The 13,932-nt window shown below is 34.2% G+C and overlaps 1 protein-coding gene across 3 annotated transcripts in view; it reads right to left on the bottom strand.

Moving 5' to 3' along the window:
- The window catches only part of LOC128999846 (scavenger receptor class B member 1), a 160,028-nt gene that overhangs the window by 58,641 nt on the left and 87,455 nt on the right, over window positions 1–13,932 (bottom strand). For 2 of the 3 annotated variants that reach the window (XM_054426555.1, XM_054426554.1), the window contains exon 3: window positions 1,697–1,788. In XM_054426555.1, coding sequence (XP_054282530.1) covers window positions 1,697–1,788 — 92 coding nt within the window. Of the gene's footprint in view, window positions 1–1,696; window positions 1,789–7,971; window positions 8,123–13,932 lie in introns of those variants that run through there. The other variant, XM_054426556.1, reaches the window with a different exon arrangement.

Genomic DNA, 13,932 nt, shown 5'->3' with positions numbered 1-13,932 from the left:
TTATTAATATGACAAGATGCTGTTTTTTTTTGTTTTTGTAATGTTCATGGTTAAGAGGGCAAGATTGATAGGTCTAAGAGGAGTGGTGGACATGTAACCGGGGGGCCGTTTGAGGTACACGATCCCGCTCTCTGCCGTGGTTGGTTCGGGAAAGTCCGGTGGTCCGAGGTGCCTATTACAACCAGGCTGGTCAGAACCTTCCACATTTGGAAGCGTTCTGGGCCCATAACCCAGAGGTCCGTGGATCGTAACCACGCTCTGCTACCATATGTAACCGGGGGGCCGTTTGAGGTAGGGGGGAACTACTGGGTTATTGGTATGGGGATGGAGGAGGGAATTTCGGTAATCAGGAGGGAATAAATGGGGTAATGTAATAGGTTAGGAGAGGGTGTGTCTGGACCAAACTTAACATAAGCGTGCTGAATCTGCTACCAATAAAATTAGGAAGATTGCTGGGGACCAGAGGGACGGAGACCTTTTACCCAGATCAGAACACTTGCCTAGCCAGCTTTGATTGAACCAATTGAACTAACTATTTAAATATTAACCTATCCTTCAAACATGAACTGAACTTGGGAAATTACTTACTAACATTGATGAGTGAGGGAAAATAATATGTAGATTGAATATTGAGTGGCTAATTAGTATGAAATTGACGGATAATTGCTAAGCTACATTCTGGGAACATGTGGTTTAACTAACAGGTTTGAGAAGGTCCGCTACCTTAAGGGTAGCGAACCCGGCTAACATTTTGTTTCCTACATTTCACCAGTCGGGCGAGCCAGAAGGGCTCCCCGCTAGCTACCTGACTTAGCCAGACATTTTCCCTACTTAATTTCTACATATTAAATGTTACAACTTATCCCAAACATCGAAGACAAGTCCTGGAACTTTTCCGAGAGGTTCTATGTCCAGATGCCGGTTTTCGAAGAAAGAGGACAAGACTAGGAAAAGTGGGGATAGAGCATTGATGCAGTCGCGGCAGGCAACGAGATGAACATGCAGCCGCTTCGCGAACCGCACACACTATAAAAAATTATAGCGTGCCGCTATGCGTCACAGACACAAAAATGATTTATATGGCCAGGAATGTCGTACATCACAGTAGTGACATATTTTGTAAAATATGAATTAAAGAGGAGCAACAGGTTAAGAGGTTGAGAGTTCATAGAGTACAAGGGAGTATTGAGCTCCAAAACTCACAACTCTGAGACTATATTTTGAGGGAATGAAAGAGTAGAGTATTATTTAGTGAAAAGAGATTATTAACGAACTAACTATTCGAAGAATGAATGTTTATTAACAATCATGGTGATGAAAGTCAGGTTAAACCGAGTACTAAATATATTTGGTAAAAACTGTGAGCAGCTAGAATTGCATTAGAGTTTGAATACTGTGTACAATGGAAAACAAAAAAGTTACTGAATCAATTGTTCTTTTACAAATAAACTGTTAATTTCAAGTAGTAAATCTTGTTCACTTAGGACAGATGACGCAACTAACATGACAACTAATTATAACTTGAAGTTTCCAGTAGTGTAAATAGCACGAATATATCCTATAAGACCTATACTAACTGTAAGATGAGCGTGGAATGGAATATAGAATCTGTGTCAGGCTACTATGTCCTTATAAATCTTAGTTGCTTTCTAATTCTATATTAAACAATATTGTGCAGTAATAATGAAATAGTTACCTTTAATATTAAGTAGTCCAGCCAAGGGACGGAAGAAAGAATGATGCCTACAGCGAGTGTGAACAGTCCTATACATATGACTGCTAGTCTACCTGTAAACATATATTACAATGAGTCCTGTATAACACACCAAATATATAGCAACTGAACATTGGCCATGATAAACAGTCGTATTGAAGTTCAAGGGTAGGGGGATCCACTAAAGTAACTTTCCATTGTGGCAAAACACTTTCATTGGAAAATTAAATACACTGATGATATATTTCAATGGATATTTAAAGTATATCTAATATAGATTTACTATTTGCACTCTTTGTTATTTGCGAATAGATAAAAAGGAGTTTTAGATGGGTTTTAAAAATTTAAGTCATACTCCTAGACATTACACACTAAATTTGTCTAGGTACGCAGTAGAACTGGCTAAAGAATTTTAATTCAGGCCATAGAACTTGCCTTTAGATTGTTTACTTTTCAAATTTTCAATTTGTGTATGTAGATTCCGACTGTAATTTATCTTTGGATTAAAAATTAACATCCATTGTTTTGTTTACCTATTTTGTTCCCTTTCTGACATAAACATTTGTTGCTAGTTTTTAAATATAAGGTGACTAAAAGGTACTAGTAGTTTTTTTTATATTTTAAATATGCTAAGAATATGACGTAAAGAAGTGTTGGGTTCCGGTAACTTTGGTGCGCTATCAGGGTTAGTTGAAAACTAAATCGCTTAAGCTGAATGAATGTCCAAGCTAAAAATAATTTTTAGAAAACATTGATAAAACTACAGTCATCATTTATAAGCTTTTATGTATTATATGATTAGTGCTTCAGAAACAAACCTTCGCAGATTTTTGGAAAATTCAACTTAATAGCAAAGTGTTGAAAAGACTACGATGGCATACATTTTGAAATAAAGGTTAACATTTGAGTTTTATCTGGCATAAAGATGAAGCATATGAATGGTCATAAAATATTTTGGGTTTTAAAATCTAAGTTTTAGGACGTACATGTGTAGTTTTGGCAGTAACTAATTTCAAATTAAAATATCCAGACAAGAAGTCCCTTTGGAGCAGCAGTTGACACAGATTATATTTTGGAGTCGAGGTCATGGCTTATCAATTACTGATAATTACCGGTCCACTTCTAACAGATTTCGAAACTTCAGGAAATTTATGCATCAGACTATCCTCATTGATTTTATCACGCGGAAAATAAATTTGAACTGATTTGCTGGGTGTAAGTTATAACATAATTTTCCTTTAAGCAATCGTTAGGACGATAAACTAAACTGATTTGCATTTGGATTAGAGCTGGTCGATTTTCAATCCATTTTATTCAGTTTTAGAAAGATTTGTGTTACTAAAAACGCAATACAACTAATTTACTTACTCAATTTTACTATTAATTAGTATGCAATTAATTTTAAATGTACCGTTTATATTGATTTAAGATAAATACAATAAATTCAAATGAGGTTTTCTGTGAAGTTTACGTGTTAATTAAGAAAATTATTCATTCAAATAGATAACACGTTGTTTACTCGTGTTAATGCAATTTTTATAAACGTTAATTACTAAAAAGTACCTAGTTGAAAATGTTCAAGTATGATAAAGAATAACGTGTGGTCACACTTTAGAAGCAAACAGAAATATCTAGGTTTTGCTCAATAATTTTACAACACGCATCTTACAGCCATAAAATTGGCTTATCGTTTTATCTATTTATTTTCACGCATAAGAAAGAAACATGAAAATTCGTAGCTACAAAAAAGGTTTTCCTACGTAAACTATGTTTAAGTGTCTGTAGACATAAGTAAAGTTAAGACTAAATTAGCTGACATGGAGATTGTCCTTATATTTCGTCTTGTAAGTTGTCACTACCATAAACTGTTTACTGTTACAACTTGACTTTCAATCAATTAAAAACCAGTCTCAGCAACTAGTTCTAACTCTAGTTTCACTCTTTGGGAATATTATAGTAGGCTATTCCTACTATAAGATTCTTACTGTAAGACATAACTTATAGTAGTAAGTTTTATTGTTTACAGCATGTGATTATTATTGATCACTAATTTGTGTTGTGAAGCTCTGTTCCGGAATAACTGCTTAGCAAACACACGTGTTAGAAATCATTATTTTGTAAACATTGTAAAATAACCGGGAAAATGCGCGAGAAAAAGCGGGAATTTGCGCGGGAGATTCTACACGTTGGATTGTAATGCAGTTGTGATCACTTTAGCCTTGACTTTTTTACACTTAAGGAAGGGATTTGTAGACCAATACGTGTATTAAGAGAAAGCTTTGTATAAATTGTATGTCAATACAGTACTTGTTTTTCCGGTTGTGGAATTAGTATTAGTATCCCAAGGTCTCCTAAATTACCTATGTACGTGTATTTTGTCTATTATAAGTTTTCACTTACACAATCCATGACGATGTTTTACTAATTGCAAATACACGTTTGGTGAAAAACTAAAATACTCAAACCTCAAAATGTAGAATACACTGTATTAGTTCTCGTTTATAAAAGTATAAGTAAAGGGGTATGACTATACGATGTTCAAGTAGTTCTAGTGGCCATAGGTTATGGGTTATATGTTATAGGTCATAAACTGTACGTTTATAGTGCATACTTTTATACTAATAAAACTTGTACATTTTGTTTATTTTACAATTAGGTTGAATAAATACTGAATTTGATACTGAAGAGCAGAGCTAGACATGTTTAACTATTTCCAATAACATTTTTATTCAAACATGTTAAATTATAATAATTCTCATAGGGTTTTGATGAAAACACAGTAATAGTACAATGTTAATGTTTGCAAAATACAATGATGCAAAATATTTATTCGAATTCACGATTCAACGCATATGAAATTTATGTAAAAGACGAGTGATTATTAAAAGACATGCGCTATTTACATATAACCATTGACTCTACACAGAATAGACTTCATAAGTAATGCAAAAATAATGCAAAAAAGAGTGGTGCAATCTGTTGAGATGGTCTAACAACTAATGACAATATTCTGTGTCAAGTGATAAATAAATCAGCTGTTTGCTATTTGCATTGATTATAATTAATATTTAACCAAACTAGGTGTTACCATAAACAAAAAGAATTAAATACAGACTGTCAGCCGTGCTGTGGTTACCATGGTTACCATAGGTTCTGGCGCACACCGCTGGGAGCGCCGTGTAGTAACGTAGCGCGTACGCCGTAACTACATCGCGCTCCCAGTGGTGTGCGCCAGAACCTATGGTAACCGCAGCTCAGCTGACTAGTGAGATGATCATTATCTATATATATATATTATTGACTTCAAACTTTTACATTACATGATAAGTCTATTCAATGATATAACATGTCATACATACTCAAAATTTGTGCTTAGTATTTTGCATTGTTTAGAAATCCGTACAAACACACAGTTTACACACCCGGTGGAGATTGTCTACAATCACGAGATTGTAAACAACGTGTATACATTGGCGGAACGTTTTATTGTGGTTATTTAGTCTCAGTGTGTTTGCTCGCCATGATTACTTCATTGACAGAGTGTCGGACACGGTTGCATCACTCTCAAAAACCCGGCGGGTCACTTTCTAACCTTCCTCTGATGAAAATTTATGGTTTTACTGAAATTGTACGTTCACATGCTGTATGAATGGACTTTTTTTGGTCGAAAGATGGTTTTTCAGACGTACCTTGAGTTAATGCAGTTCTAAAGTAGTATTTTTTAGTTTTTCTAACTATTTTTGAAAATTAAAACGTAGGTATTAAACGACCTACATTTAAAAATAGATGTGGTTATAGTTAGTGGAGGCTATAAAAATCGTCGTGTTGAAGTTAGGCCTAAGTTCGTGACGTGATTTATTTCACTATTTGAAATATTATTTTCTTAATGTGGCAAGTACTAAGGATTTTTTGTAAATGAGGTTGACACATAGAGGTGTAGACTTTTCGGAAAGCTCATCCACCACCCAATTTTGTGTGTGTACTAATTGTGGTAAGAATATAGTATCTAGTAATTTTTATACAAAAATAATGTTACATGATCACATAATAAGTACAAAATTAATAAATCCGAGGTTAAAACATTTTTGTAAAATTCCTTAACCACCAAACACCTGGTTAACTGTGTTAAACAGTCAAATTGTCTTCTAATCCTAAACACGACAGAGCATTTTTTTCAAATCCTTAAAAATGGACGAGAACACAGTATGAAAAGATGACGAATGTTCTTGGAAAAAGCAAGGCTGAAACCAACAAACAATCGGGAAGTAAGCTCCAGTTTTTGCACTACAAACAATGCTGACATACCTAAACGTACGAGAACTGTATGGCGTTCCTCAAGGATCCACGCTGGGGCCGGTATTTTTCCTGGAGTAGTTAATAGCATGATTTATTGTTCAAAGGACTTAATCTTCGCATTCCTTTCCGGTGTTAAAATATTTTTTTAGGAATGTGAATCATAAGAAAAAACCATGCATATATTAATTCTGACTACACATAACACTAGTTTAACCACCTTTTTGTGAATATATTTTTGCATATTAATTGCTAATTTGCGCCATTTGTTTTTTGTGATAATTGTATGGTTGTACAAAAGTTGACCATCATCCAGCAATGTTGAAACATATAATAACGAGCAATCAATTTTCTTACTTCAAGTTCATTAAAAACCAGTTTTTGACAACGTATTAATCCAAGATGATACGTCAATGTCAAAAACAAAGTCATGTGGTATTGATCATGGTGTAATCAGAGGTAGGAATTTGAACACATTTATCATTTAATATATCTAGCCACACGTTTTTTCTACACCAACGTAGGATACGTACAAACAATTTTCGACGTAAACATTGATGGGGATTTTTTTCACAAAGGCTTATTACTTAAACTACATGTAATCCCCTATGATGAGATTTCTCCGTATCTCATAACCAAGTTCCATAAAAACGAGTCACCAGAATCAGTGTTGCCAATTCACCCTGACGTCAAGGTGTGGGAATTCCGCGCTGTCAGGTTGCCACTCCTGTCGGGCAGTCCCGGGGGTCCCGGGTTCGAGTCCAGCAGTTGTCCTCGACCTTATAACCCCGGTTGCATCACGTAAGCACCTGCTGCGATCACACATTCGGGTGAACATCGGTGTGTCTTCATACACACGACTTTGCAAGGTCGTGGAATAACTCGTTGAAAATACACAAATTTGGATTTTTTATAATTTTTGGGAGAAAAACTTTGAAATTTGTATTTTTTTATTGTAAAACCTAACCACAGGAAACAATATTTGTGGTTCAAGTTAGTAAATTAACTGTTAATCTATAGACAGTCATGATAAACTACACTTGGTAACATTTACTACGTTTAAAAAATTTTTATTTGTAAAAGATATATTATTTTGGTTACTTCAATGTAAGATGTGAAGAGAATCGATTACGGCCTCGAAACGTCAACTCTTTTATAAAGACAATGGTGTATACCTAATTCCTAAAAACTTGATGGCTTCATGGACCATAACCTTCATACCAATTATCAATTATTTAAGATTGGGTCGCCTCTATGTGCGTATTTTAACCCAAATACGAGTGAAGGATGAGATTTGGATGAGTGGCCAATCTTGTAGTCTTGTTAGTGACTAAGGCCGACATGTTCCTTAGACACAGCTGTTAATTTATAGCCCATACAGCTAATGGCAAATGTATATACCCTTATACTTATAGTAACTTAAGGTGGTTACTATACCCTTAAGCGTAACATCTTTTAAAATAGTAATTAATATAAATAGACATTCGATCCACATGTTAAAGTTGTCTCAGGTTTTAAAATTAAAATGAACGTGGTTGAATAATTGTGCCATCGACAAAGTGCTTTGATATAAACTACTCATTTCTGTAGAATGACTTTTTAACCGAATCAAACTAATAGGATGATTTTTCATAAACTATAGTAACTTTATGTCACGGTAACAAAAATTAAGGGAGAAATATAATTTTAGACTTAAGTGGACTCTGTAAGTAGTTCATTCTACTATGTTTTTCTGAATAACAAGTATGCTACAGCTGCTTCATATAGATGGGATGTCTACTTCAGTATCCAAAAATTAATGGTCAAACACACCGACACAAGCTTGAGACTGTAAAATTTGTTGAAGTCTACTAGCAGTAGACAAGTCAAAGCTTCATATAGGTTTGTAGGGGTTTTGGGTCTTTATGCATCGTTCAAGAAAAATTAGAAATATATAAAATCCAACAAACCACAAGAGGACAAACCTCGCCAACGTCGTTTACGTAGATTCCCTTCAGTGTCTTCCGCTACCGCCAACTTCACACATATCACCAACAGAGCCACATTCCGCTCGGCAACTTCCGACAACTTCCGCACAACCCTCTTGGCAACTTCCACCATCTCCGAGTCTTCAATACCGACTGATGGTCATTGACCTACTATTGACTACAATAATTGCTGATTGATCTCTGGCCTTACATACGGGTCAATACAGAGGTGCATAATCTGCTTTGCACTGTTTACGAAGATAAGATTAGCACAGAATGGGGACGGTGTAAGGTGGTGGTTTAGGCCCGATGATGTCTAAGTAGGAGTCATACGTAAATTACAGGATTTTTATTTTTATTTTGTTGAATATGCTAACGGTAGTTTTTATCAAAATCTTGGGATGGTTCTTATACAGTTCACATTATAATGATAACACTAGTTCAGCTAAATATGTAACAACAATTTGATAACCTAACAAAATTGATTTGGAATGTTAAGGCTAAATCTAACCTATAAGATTTGGAATGTTAACACACATTGACGATTTGTAAGAGTACGTATTTCATATTTCATGAATAAAGTCTGTTAACACGATCACACACTATTCACAAACTCCACAAAAATTAATGTCTTGAGGTAATTACAAATTTTCTTAAAACTTCAAAATGTAAAGAAAACAATTAAAGTACACACGGTTTTTACCCTAATTATTCCGAACGATACAGTAACAGAGCGTAAACTGATGTTAATATCGACCGAGTTTTCCGTTCCCATGTTTGTCTACTATCAGTATTGGCACTGTTATCATATTCTGCAACGTTGATAATTATTGTGCATTGAATCAATCGTCTTGGAGACCGTGATTAGCTCAAGAAAACAGGGGTTTCTATTTTATTTATGATTTAGAAAAGGCTACAACGAAAAATAAACAACATTTTTAATGATTGATTTTTCACAAAGTTTTTACCGTATGTTTTAGGGCACATACACTGCTTGATAATTTGTCATGCTTTAAACCTACAGATTTCTTAACCTGTGTACTGGAGGTACTGAGAGAGTTGAACATAATCGATCAAAATTTTAGTTTTCATGGATTTGTAGGTTTAATACTTGTGTTAATCTAATCAAAGATGTTGCCAGAATGAACATTATTTCATTAGAACAACCAAGTCCGTTCAGCGACAGACATTTATGACGCCAAAACTATTTGTTAATGGAATCCTCATCCTGCTTTGGTTTTGAAAATCTTAGTCAAATTGGCTTAAGCTGTAGTGTTATTGGATTAAAAGCGACCTCCACATTGCGGAAGTGCTTGACGCCCTCGCGGATTAAAAAGGATCAGTCAATAATCCAGAAACCGACCAACCTTCTTCGGATTTCCTGGAATTTGTCGTTACAAGTTTTTCATCTCAATAAGCCTCAGCCGTTCTTATCAGCAGAAGACCTTCTGCAGTGAAATGGCACCCATTGATTAAACTTTTGCAAATGTCACTCCGGCTTTGACCCACTTAAGCCATTTGTACCGCGACACAATCAATGATTGGTTTATTGTTTTCATTTGCGAAAGATTTCAAGGTCATTTGGTCTAGATTTGCTACAAGTGTTGTAATGAATCTTTCTCGCTCGATCATAAGAACTTATAACAATTGTTTATGAATTAATTATTGACATTAAAATTTAATCTATTTAACTAATTTTGTTCTAAAACCAACAGTACTAATTTAAGTTAGTGAGTTTGGGGTTAAAAGTTTTTTTTTGAATTTTGTAACGTTATATTAGTGGCTGCATATATCAATTGTAAAATATTTTACACAAATCGGCCGATAATTAGCTTACCGATAATTAAATTACCGATAAGGTAGCTATTTTTTAGCTCAGTGAAAGAATTTAATCAAATAATTAATGTTCAAACATTATGAAGAATGTTACCAATTTCATTAATTGGCAAACTACTAATTGGAAAATATATTAGACTTTTCTTTCAGTTAATTTAACTATCCATCCAACAGAAGTATGAGTAAAAACACATTATTTTAAACCTTTACTCGAAATCGTGGAACTTTTGATCGATTCACTGTAAAGTGTTTTCTTAAAATACATGTCTGAAGTGGATCTTTCTATTGAAATTTAACATGCCAACTAAACAGTTTATATGTCCATTTAAAATTACTCAGAATCTAAAAGCCGTAGGATAGACGATCTGTAGTTACTGTAGTTTGTTAGTTTAATTATCACGGTGCTGCCAACACTGGGAAGCACAGTGTACTAGTCATGGTTTGGAGATTCACATTAGGTTAAGGTTAGGTTTTGGACATTCTTAGAATATTTTTCAAGGTGAATGGACAAAAAAGGTGTACGCTCGGTTTACTAGGAACATACATTTACTACTTGGCAGCAGAACACTATGACGTAGGCTTAGCTAAGTTCATTTGAATTCATAAACTGGCTACAGCTTTAATATAGGATTTTAACATCTACCTAGTATATCAATAGTCAAAGTTAATTATCACAAGATTACTAATTTCGTATTTTACACCTTTTCGAGAAGAGAAGACACTTACACAGTGCATTAATTGCGCCAAAGAGTTCCTTAATTGCTCTAAGCCCTAAAAGAGTCCCAAAAATGTTCCTTAGTTGCACCAAGCCCAAGCCAAGCCAAGGGTGAGTTCCTAGCAGAAGTAACGACATTGTTTACGTGTCATCCTAACCTAACCTAACCTATCCTATCCTATCCTAACCTAACGTAACCTAACCTATCCTAACCTACTCAATTATTTGTTTGAAGTTCATTGTTGGTGATGGTGAGTTAATGTTGTTCAAAGGTTTATTGCGGACATTTTCCATCACGAATGTAAAAAAACAATACACAACGTTTCGGGATCTGGAATCTGATTCCCGTTCGTGATTCGTCTTGTTAGTTGTAATGTGTTAGTTAAGTGTTTTCACTTGAAGACGGGATCAGATTCCAGATCCCGAAACGTTGTGTATTGTTTTTTACATTCGTGATGGAAAATGTCCGTAATAAACCTTTGAACAACACTACTCAATTATACAGTCAAAGAGAACCGCAACTTGTAGTTAAGGAACGTATCGGGTGGCTCCCTGGAGTAGTTGGCGCAATTCAGGAATACCCGACTGATTTAGGTCAGTTGGCTCAATTACCCGCCCAAGAAGACACGCTTCAAGTATTCCACAACACACAAAATCTCTAAATATTTACCAACAACACATAATTTACCGCTACCCTGTTATCCTCGCTACAGCCGAAGTGTTCTAGTCACACTTGAGTTCTAATAAATCACTGCAAAAACCTAATCGAGCCTAATGACTAGTTAACATGACGCTATATCACAGAGTTAACAAGTTAGGACAAATTACACAGTCACCCTGGTGTCAATGGTGAACGGGTTGATTAGTTTGATTAGTTTGATTCGCCACTTATCACACGGAAGTGAGTTTGATCCGTATGATCAGACAAGGCGACTCATGAGTCAAAACAGAGTCCTTGACCGGTTTTTTGCTCTGAAAGACGTTGAGGTTGAAAAGTGACTCAACTTGATATGTGTGGTCAACCTTTTGGGGAATTTTGCTCTCTTTATGTCTCACCTTCCATGTTGATTATATTTTTGGTTTGTTTGAGGAAACTTGGAGTTTTGTGTTGTTGGTTGAAGATTAAACGTGCGTTGATATTTTTTGGTAGTCGATTTAGAGATTACTGTTCTTGAATTTAAGTTTTATATAAGAAAGTAGATTTAATGTGAGGACTTAAAAAGTGTTCTCGAGATTTTTCTTAAGAGTCCTTGGAGGCTAGCGGCAATCTTAGATAATTTCTAACAGTTGTTACGAAAGCTGAAGAGCTATTTATCGTCCAACAATATTTTTTCAAACACCAGAGTGATTATAAATTAAATATCTAGTATACTGTGAGATTATAAATGTTCTTTGTAGTTTTCAATTGTTCTCCAAGGGAGTCCATGGAAGCTAACAACCATCTTGGATTTGACCACCACAAGACAATGTTAATTTCAAAAAGCCGCTGAAGAGTTATTTTTACCATATCAAAATATTTGTTTAAAAACCAGAGTGATTGTAATTTAAATACCCCCGCCGCAGCAAACCTGCCGACTAAGCGAATTTCCATTTGTCTGAATTGATTTTCAGTTAAATATATTTTTATAACATTAGGTTTAACGAGTACCTAGGTTTGCTGCTACAAGGAAACTAATAAAGTGTGTTTTTGAGTAAAATATTGATAGCTTAGTACAAAATAAATAAATTTGCCAAGTTTGATCAAAATATATCCATAAACAAGCAAACTACAACATTTGACAATATTCTCCATAAGAATAACATGGGAATTTTAAATTTACAATTTTTTTAATTTTCTCCGTTACTAATAATCGAACAAAAATACTTTTATATACTAAATTATTTTTTTTTTAAGCTCTTTAAAAAGGTCTAAAGAGAAATCGGGAAATTTTGTGTTTTGAGGGTTAAAAGTGAGAAAAACCAATTTTTACCCCATAAAACCCCCCGTAAAGCCCCGTTCCCATGGTCCGATCGTGCTGGTTCGCGAACTCATTCAAGTTTATCCCGCTTTACACCTTTAAACCAAATTTCATCAAAATCGGACAAAAATTACTCAAGTTATCGCGTTCACGGACGTATATATATATATATATATATATATATATATAAGTCTATATATATATACATATATAAAAATTTGAACGAATGGTGTTTTTGGCCTCTGGGGACATCAAAATGAAAAAGTAAATCGGTCCCGGGTCTAGGTCTTACCGTGCCACCTACGGTAATAGCTACTTCCCTATAGGGAAATTCGCTAATATCTAGTAAACTGTGAGATAAGAAATTTTCTTTGTAGTTCTTTAATTGTTTTACGAGTTCGAAATTCTAGGCTCCAAGGAATCTTGAAATCAAATAGCTTGTGATTGTGGAAACATTCTACGTACACTGGGAGGGTTTTGAAATATACAACTTAATTGACATTAAATGGTTATCATATGTTTAACGCGATTGTAAAAATAACATTATTTCAATTAAAAAGTTACTGTTTATGAGTATTTACTTACCTTTTGACTATACTGTCATTTATTAATGTTAACATTTGATCACTGACTTTCCGTGGGTAAAATGCAAACTACATTAAGGAATAATTAGTTTACCAAAACAACTATTCTTTATGGGAAAGGACATGTCTTCAGTAAGCCTACCAAATATGCTTTGTTTAAATATATTCACAGGGTAATTGCATTAATCCAGTAAACTACCGTCATATGGGTTTGCAAATTGACTATAGGAAAAATTTCTTAATTTATATTTGTAACAATTTAATCGATATTTTGATCAGATTTCTATAATTATTTGTTAAAATTATAGTAATTCACCTATTACATTTAAATAGGTATTATAACTTCTTAAACCTGGTAATTATTTATACTTTGCCAATTTTTGACCTACAGAGACATTTAAAACAATTTTTGTCATGTTTAAACTGACTGATACACCAATCCTAATACAGCTAAGACTACAAGTAACAATAAACCACGTATAGTGCAAGTGTGTGTAATGGCCTCGATAAGGAGCTGACTCGCCAATTATCACCCCCAGGCTAAACAGACCCGCGGTAACATGTATCTACATTTAAACATCGGGTATTAATAGATACGAGAAGACAACCTGCTATTACTTTCACTTATAGTTCTTAAAGGTACAGAGTAGTAAAATGTTTGTAAAATAAATATATTTTATTTATAGAAAATTTTAGCTAGAAAAAATTAAAAGTCAATTTTTTTAAATTTTTAAGTTTACCCAACTAGTTTTGCGAGTTATTAATAAAAGATGACAACCTGGTCTTACTTTCACTTCGTTAATAGTTCTTAAATCCATACAGAACTATAATATTAATAGAATAATACATTTTTTTTATATGGGAA

Source organism: Macrosteles quadrilineatus, unplaced genomic scaffold (genome assembly GCF_028750875.1).
Source record: "Macrosteles quadrilineatus isolate MER2022 unplaced genomic scaffold, UCM_ALF_1.0 Scaffold_8__2_contigs__length_117827958, whole genome shotgun sequence".
NCBI classification, from domain to species: domain Eukaryota; kingdom Metazoa; phylum Arthropoda; class Insecta; order Hemiptera; family Cicadellidae; genus Macrosteles; species Macrosteles quadrilineatus.
The sequence above is the reverse complement of the archived record's forward strand: the minus strand, read 5'-3'. Positions and strand labels throughout refer to the sequence as shown.